This window comes from Neoarius graeffei, chromosome 5 (assembly GCF_027579695.1).
Source record: "Neoarius graeffei isolate fNeoGra1 chromosome 5, fNeoGra1.pri, whole genome shotgun sequence".
NCBI lineage: Eukaryota > Metazoa > Chordata > Actinopteri > Siluriformes > Ariidae > Neoarius > Neoarius graeffei.
This window is the reverse complement of record NC_083573.1, coordinates 101,964,924-101,973,500: the sequence shown is the minus strand read 5'-3', so window position 1 is coordinate 101,973,500 and position 8,577 is coordinate 101,964,924. Positions and strand designations below refer to the sequence as shown.

Genomic DNA, 8,577 nt, shown 5'->3' with positions numbered 1-8,577 from the left:
TAGGCTACTATGAACAGCTACGTTTTGTTCAAGGGCGCAAAGCGACTGGCCGTAAAGGAGGAGGACATGACCGTGGCAAAGATTGGAAGGATTTTCCAGGTGCTAAGAATTTGCAGTTTAGAAAATAGTAGGCCTGCTATAACAACTAGATTGCTAGTCATCGGCTCTGTCACGCCAATAAGCAAAAAGTATCACTATCCCCACCACCACGACTTTCTCAGTTATGGCAGCTATAATTATGTAATACTGTGTGTTACATGGGCATCAGACGACACCTTTCTGTTTAATTTGTCCTAAAACTTTCTTTTCTTACGTGCCTATTGCAACCCGGCTAGCCAGCCAGCTAGCAAGAAGTGTTATAAAACCGTCCATATGTCCATTAAAATAACCTCAGTCATTCAGTGCAAACTTATTGGCTAATACACAGGCGTTTTAATATTGCATTGGCATATTTGGTGTATTTTTCGGGACATGAAATGGTTTCCCCAAACTGAACCCATACGAAAAAGAACAGTAAAGAATTTATAAGAGTTTACCACTGTCTTAGTATTAAATCCTTATAAATATAAGGATCAATCCTTATAAGGATTTATAAATAAATATATATGCCATGTATGATTTACTCCTGAAAGTGGCCCATTTTGCATTTTCCTCATACAAATTTATGAAAATCTAGTATGTATGAAGTGAACATTGTGCATGGTTTTTACAGATAATGTGTATGATGAATTACACCGTCTTTGTATGCTTCATGTAATGTTTGTAGTTTTAAATTATATTTTACAGTTTAAAATGTATATGCCTTTTATATGTAAATCCACATATGTTTGTGTTGGATTTACATATAAAAGGCATGTACATTTTAAACTGTAAAATATAATTTAAAACTACAAACATTACATGAAGCATACAAAGACGGTGTAATTCATCATACACATTATCTGTAAAAACCATGCACAATGTTCACTTCATACATACTAGATTTTCATAAATTTGTATGAGGAAAATGCAAAATGGGCCACTTTCAGGAGTAAATCATACATGGCATATATATTTATTTATAAATCTCATCTCATTATCTCTAGCCGCTTTATCCTGTTCTACAGGGTCGCAGGCAAGCTGGAGCCTATCCCAGCTGACTACGGGCGAAAGGCGGGGTACACCCTGGACAAGTCGCCAGGTCATCACAGGGCTGACACATAGACACAGACAACCATTCACACTCACATTCACACCTATGGTCAATTTAGAGTCACCAGTTAACCTAACCTGCATGTCTTTGGACTGTGGGGGAAACCGGAGCACCCGGAGGAAACCCACGCAGACACGGGGAGAACATGCAAACTCCACACAGAAAGGCCCTCGCCGGCCCTGGGGCTCGAACCCAGGACCTTCTTGCTGTGAGGCGACAGCGCTAACCACTACACCACCGTGCCGCCTATTTATAAATCCTTATAAGGATTTACTACTAAGACAGTGGTAAATTCTTATAAGTTCTTTACTGTTCTTTTTCGTATGGGTCAGGTCACCAGTTAAGAGCAGGTCACAAAACATGTAGGCTAAATGATGTTGGCTGCTCAGTGGGATGGTGGTGGTCGTCTATGTGCGCGTGGGGGGATAAAGTGGAGACGGTGGTGTATTAGCAAGAGAGGACAGAAAGAGGAGAGGGTGATGGGAGCGTGAAATTAGGTGGATAGCCTAAAAATCTTAATCATGCTCATTGCTTCTAATTTTGTTCAACTCCACAGATCACTGGGGATTCCCTATATCTGACGGATGATTCCAATACGGCCCTATTCCCAGAAGACACTGGGTATTTTTCAACATTGACTCTGGTAAGCCGTGGACACTACGAGGTGCATGGCGACCCCGAGCAAAACGCCGCACACAATGCTCCTACATGCTCTACACCTTTTGCATTTAGACGGCTAGCCTCTTTCTCCTCCTCATCTTCCTCCTCCTCTCCCAGTCTGTCAAATATACGACAGGGACCAATGGGAAGAACATTTCAAAGGTGAGCTACCTAATATCTACTGCTAAATAAAACACACACATGTATAGGTGTGTGTGTCTCCATGATGACGCTACTGAGCACATGGATGTTAGACACCTTGTGCTCCTCTACCTTCTGCTAGAGGATGCCTTACAGGTGCACATTTGAGTTTAGGGGTGCACTCACTTCCGTGAGGATACTGAAGGTGTGTGTGTGTGTGTGTTACTGATATTTCAGCTGTCGAAGTAGGAAACATGAGCAACTGAATGTGTTTTTGTTTTATCTTCAGGTCAGTACACTTTGCTGATGTTGTTGACAACCGGCTGACAACCTCACGCACACTTGTGATTAGATTCACTGAGGCTGAAGCCACACTACAAGGTATCTCAACCAAAGTGAAAGAAGCCCTTGGCACTGATCACCTAATCACCCTCACTGACTCTCAGGGGAACAAGATTATGGATTCCGAAGGCACAAGAAGTAATTATCTAACCTTAGCTTGCTGTTTTTGAATTAAGACTGATGTTGTTTTTGTTATATGTTATATATTATGTTGATATGTTGTGATATGTACTCTGACTTTTAAGCTGCCCACTACTGGAAACAAAATTCAAGGAAGATTTATGCCTTGATGGATGAGGACTTCCAGGAGTTCCAGTCAGGGCGAAGATCAAGAACTAGGTAATACAAAATGACGTAAAGCAATTGCCAAAGTGGAAAAAGCTTTTCACTCCTTTGTTGAATAATGTATAGAACTAGCTCATTTTTTTCTGTACATTTAAGTCGCAGGGTTGAGGATAGCTTTCCAGTCCAGCAAACACTGGACCAACTACAAGAAATTAGAGACAACATAACCCGGCTGTCAGAGGTGGTCAAGACTACGACTACAGCAGCTCTGACGACTGCTGCCCTGAAGCCAGCAATGGAAGGTGTATCCTGCCTTGTTTGTAAAGGTATGAAACTACACAGCATGGACATGCTGCTGATCCATTCTCTGTAATTAAAAGTGCAAAGCAAAGGGGTGATTCATTGTGTGTAAATTGGTGAATGAGGGGTGTTGGTGAAGCACTTATGACTTCTCATTTAGAGGGTAAAACAAATTATAACTATAATTCATTTACCATTATTACATAGTTTTCTCTTCTTTGATATTTTGCAGATATAATGGATAGACCCGTCTTTGCAACCTGTTGCAGGTCTCTTGTTGGGTGTTGGACCTGTGTGGAGCAGTGGCTGCTTACCTCTGAGCACTGCCTGAAATGCAGAGCTGAAGCTTTTAGTGAAAATATACATGAGACACTGGGTCTCTCTGCAGTGCTGTTATTTTTTAAGACTGCAGAGGCCTAATTTTGTGAGCTGCTACTGGCCTCTTACTTTTCGTTCTTAATAAATGTTTATTTTTGGACATCGTTGTTTGGACTGTTCAGAGTACAGAGGCCTAAACTAGAGTGGTTACTGAATAAAACAATTCATATAAAATGCATATTTCCTTTGGCCTTTGATAATAAATGTTTATTTCTGAGCATCATTGTTTGGATTGTGCATCTTTCATAAGAACCTTCTGCTCAACCATCAAAGACATGGTAAATGGCAAGACAAAGCAGTGTATTACAATCCTGAAATTGCAGGACTAATGTTAAGGAAGCAAACATTACTCTTAAGCAGCATGTTGTCTAGTGATATCAATAAGACACCTAAGTGCATTCTGAAATGGGCTGAAATTGTTGTTGACTGCACTGTGCAAAAGTGACAAGGGATCAAAGTGTGATGCAAACTCGCTTTCAGCATTTCTGCGGGCTTCCTCATTGGAAAAAGGGTCTGTGCCAAACACAGCTTCTCTGGTCAGTGCTGTCCCCACTTCCTGCTGGTAGAGGTCTGCTGCAATTTCACCAATAGGTAGGTTGTCTTCCAAGACCTTTGCCGGGCATCCTTGACCACAGAGGAGATTTGGTATCCCCTTTCCTGTTAAAAATAAGGGCTTGATATGTAGCTATACATGCTTACTGACAAAAACAAAATAAATAACAATGTAAGTACCTGGAATTCTGTGGGCATTCCATGCTTTCACAAAATTTGTGAGGCCAATTCGGGATATGTGACATGTTAGGTTGGATGTGCAGAATTTTGTCAAGCTGTCATCCAAACAAATTTCCTCCTGGTCACACATCTGAACAAGCGCAGTCTTCAGGGGAAAATTTACCCTTTGATTTACTTCTAACCACATCCTTTCAATTGTATGATTCTGTGCAGATGAAAAGATTATGAGGATAGTGTCATGCTACAGGCACCCAGTACAGCAAGCATTAATTAGATTGATGTGTGTGATTTGTTTTACCCTGGTCGATGGCGTTTGAAGGTATGGCTGCCTTTCCTTGTTGTGGCGGTATGCAGCCAGCTTCTCCTGGACAAATAAGATCAAGAAAAACTCCCTTCCACAGTCTACACGCACTTGGTCCCATATCCCGTAGGACATCACAGCTGGCCTGAAAACAATACATAAACATGTGGAAAATGTCAAGCTTAAATAGAATTACTAACAAATACATTGAACAGCTAACATCTATAATGGTGATCCTCTCAAGAAAGGGGGGCATATTATTTTCTTTCTTTTCTTTTTTTTCTTACCTGTACACTTCATCATAAATTATAATGTTGTTTTTGATGGGCATTGTTGAATGCCCAACAATCTTCTTACTGTACCCATCAATAGCCATGACATGGGTCACTCCAAACATGACCAATTTTTCATTTTGGTCAATGTGTAACTTGTGACCCACATATTCAGCGTTGTAAGGGACTGGGTTAAGGTTTCTGGCACCCTATAGTAAAATAAATAAATAGATGATAAATAAAAATTGTCTCTCATTGGTATGCACACCTTTTCAATACCTTTTCAACAAGCCTATGTATGATGAGACATTGTATTTGGCCTTACTTGCTGTCTTGCTGCATGGTATGGTGGATTAACTGTTTGTAGGACTTTGCCCACTCTGCCCTCAGAAGCTTTGACCCCTTTTGCAGCAAGATAGCCGGTCATCATTTTTCTTCCGTAGTACGACCCAGTCTGAGAAAGGAATTTTGTTTTGATGCATTTATCATGATGCATTTATCATTATTAAGATTAATTCATGCCCCCCCCACACACAAGGCCTTCTCCTTGACTCCCTCTTCCTGCATGACCCCTAGCTGGCAGTTAACTGGGTTGACTCTTTGAGCCAGGGATCTGCCCAAGGTTTCTTCTGCTCGAATTTTAACTGCCCCCCTCACCCCCCAAGCAAGCCACATAGGCTCGCTCGTGCCCTTTGTTCACATCATCCACCACCACCCCCCTCAGTGCAGCCCAATTTCACTGCATTTTTTACACTCAGTAATTATGTATGTTACAGAAAATTCCCTTGTATGGCCTACAAGGTGTGTTGTGTGTTGAGAAGACGAGATACTCTGCATATGCACAATCATGTGTCAACTATGCAACTGCAGCGCTACGCGATCTTTTGGAATACCGGAACATAAAACATTTTTATTCAAACTGTGACAAACACCGCACCTCTTCAATAGCTTTCGCCACTTCACTTTCCAATTGCCTGTCAGGGCAGAAATCCTTTGCGCCAAGTCCTTGCTCTTTGCACCACCGCCGTACATTCCTCTCTGAAAATCCTCTTAAAGAACCAAAGTGACCCGTCAGTGCTGCAGCAATATCGGCACATGCCATCCCACTTAATCTCCTGTGTTTTATAAAATCCGAGTACTGATCTAAAGACATTTTGGATCTAACAGTTGGCTACATACAAATGTCTTCTCCGTAGAGGCGGTATTTTCAGGTTTTGTGGCGCTCGCAGGAGAGCACAGCTTCCGGGTCAGGTTTTGTGGCGCTCGCAGGAGAGCACAGCTTCCGGGTCATTAAGAAAGGCCTTTAGGTAAAATCGGGAATAGAATTTTTTCTCAATTTCAAATTACCATTATTTACACTGCACAGAAAGTCAAGTGAAGAGTCAGGTCCGGTCGTCTTCCGTTTTCTGTTCATTGATTTTAAAACGAAAAACGAAATACAGGTCGTTTTCTATTTTTTATTTTTCTAAATCAAAACCGTTATCTGATGGCCGCGACGTACACGGACCATCAAATTACTAACAGAGTGACAGTGGAAATGACACAGAGTCATCTGGAACGTCAACATTTACCTCAGATGTGTTGAAAAATTATTACAAAAATACTTAAATTGCACGGTAATTACACACTAGACCGGACAATTCCCCGGGGGAAATTGTGAGAGGATGCAGTGCGCGAAGCAATTCGGTCACGCATGTTTGCTGGCCGTGAATGTGTGACCTGCAATGATGTTTCAATGCAATGATTATGTGTGTGCTTCAGACAGCAGCCGTCATGAAGAAGAGCTATTCAAGAGTATAAACAAAGTGACAACAGGCGGAAATTAGCATGTACTGCTATAACCTGGGACAGACATCTGTCCTTACCACAAGGATAATGTTTAATTTGTGCACTGTCCCTTTTAAAAATAAAATAAACTCTAAACTCTAAGAAGACTGTTTGTAGTTTGTATGTACGAACAGAAGTGTTCCTAATAAAGTGGGCGGCTAAGGTGAAGTGTCATGCCGACCGAGGCTGTTTTTTTTTTTCACAAAAAAAAGAAATTCACAAAATTCTTTCACAGTGAGCGCTAGAAGGGTCTCCTGAATAGACTGATGTAATTTTTTGTCTGTAGTGTTAAAAATGAGAGACTTTTCTGTCACTTTTATAATGGGTGTCAATGAGCTAAGACACACAAGGTCTGGAGTTTTCCGGTGTATTTTACGAAGGACCAGGCCTCGAACAATGACAAATAACTCGACAATGGAAGCAGCTATTCACAAAATTCTTTCACAGTGAGCGCTAGAAGGGTCTCCTGAATAAAATGATGTATTTTTTTGTCTGTAGTGTTAAAAATAAGGACACTAGAGCGATTTAAAAATTAGAGACTTTTCTGTCACTTTTATAATGGGTGTCAATGAGCTAAGACACACAAGGTCTTGAATTTTGTGCTGTGTTTTACTACGGAACAGGCCTCGAACAATGACAAATAACTCGTCAACGGAAGCAGCTATTCACAAAATTCTTTCACAGTGAGCGCTAGAAGGGTCTCCTGAATAAAATGATGTATTGTTTTGTCTGTAGTGTTAAAAATGACGACACTAGAGCAAGTTAAATATGAGTGACTTTTCTGTCCCGTTTATAATGGGTGTCAATGAAGCCTCTCAGCTGCCCTCTTCTCAGTTTGAGGCTTCTCATTCAAAAACTGTAAATCCTATCGTTTAGGTAGACACATTGTATGAATCAGGACAAGTTTTCCTACTACTTTTGAGAAAATCATGTCTGTAGAGTGAAATTTGTGGCTGAAAACACAGTTTAAGCGAGAAAGTTTGAGCTTTTTTTTCCAAGCTGTCTACACTCTAAGCTTAACGACCTTCACTGGTGTGTAACGCAATAGACACCCATTCATAAGCCGGATTTTCTCCCGGAACCCACATGGAGTTTGAGCCGGGACTGATCCAAAAGTGTAGAACGTAGCAGAAAAGTTGAATGCCAGATCCACAGAGGAGAAGTTTTCCAACGTTTTAGAGTTAGAATCACGTCTCTAGGTGAAAGCATGCCAGAGCAGTGGATGTTTGAAAAAGTGCTTTTTTTCCAATTAATTCCATAGAAATGAATGGGTTTTTTTTGTAGCATCAAACTGCTAACACAGTGACAGTGGAAATGACATAGAGTCATCCCAAACGTCAACATTTACCTCAGATGTGTTGAAAAATTATTACAAAAATACAAAAATTACACTGTAATAACGTTTAGCATCAAATTACTAACACAGTGACAGTGGACATGACACAGAGTCATCCGGAACGTCAACATTTACCTCAGATGTGTTGAAAAATTATTACGAAAATACTTAAATTACACTGTAATTACTCTTAACATCAAACTGCTAACACAGTGACAGTGGAAATGACAGAGTCATCAAGAACGTCAACATTTACCTCAGATGTGTTGAAAAATTAATAGGAAAATATTTAAATTACACTGTAATAACATTTAGCATCAAACTGCTAACACAGCAAGAATGGAAATGCCACAGAATTACGGACAATGTTAACATTTACCTCAGATATGTTGAAAAATTAATAAGAAAATACCTACATTACACTGTAATAACATTTAGCATCAAACTGCTGACACAGTGACACTGGAAATGAAATAGAGTCATCCCAAACGTCAACATTTACCTCAGATGTGTTGAAAAATTATTACAAAAATACAAAAATTACACTGTAATAACGTTTAGCATCAAATTACTAACACAGTGACAGTGGACATGACACAGAGTCATCTGGAACTTCAACATTTACCTCAGATGTGTTGAAAAATTATTACAAAAATACTTAAATTGCACGGTAATTACACATAACATCAAACTGTTAACACAGTGACAGTGGACATGACACAGAAATACCTAAATGTTAACCTTTACGTCAGATATGTGAAAAATTAAGTAGAAAATACCTACGTTACACTGTAATAACATTTAGCATCAA

At 40.1% G+C, this 8,577-nt stretch overlaps 1 protein-coding gene across 1 annotated transcript; it reads right to left on the bottom strand.

Annotated features, from left to right (window-relative positions):
* Window positions 1-3,267: 3,267 nt before the first annotated feature.
* Window positions 3,268-4,945, bottom strand: LOC132886317 (uncharacterized). The gene is made up of 5 exons (XM_060920864.1): window positions 4,929-4,945; window positions 4,619-4,804; window positions 4,329-4,476; window positions 4,031-4,235; window positions 3,268-3,955 (listed from the first exon to the last, which is right to left on the bottom strand). Exons 1-5 carry the CDS (start codon window positions 4,943-4,945, stop codon window positions 3,651-3,653), a joined length of 861 nt encoding a protein of 286 aa, XP_060776847.1. The 3' UTR covers window positions 3,268-3,650.
* Between the last annotated feature and the right edge of the window lie 3,632 nt (window positions 4,946-8,577).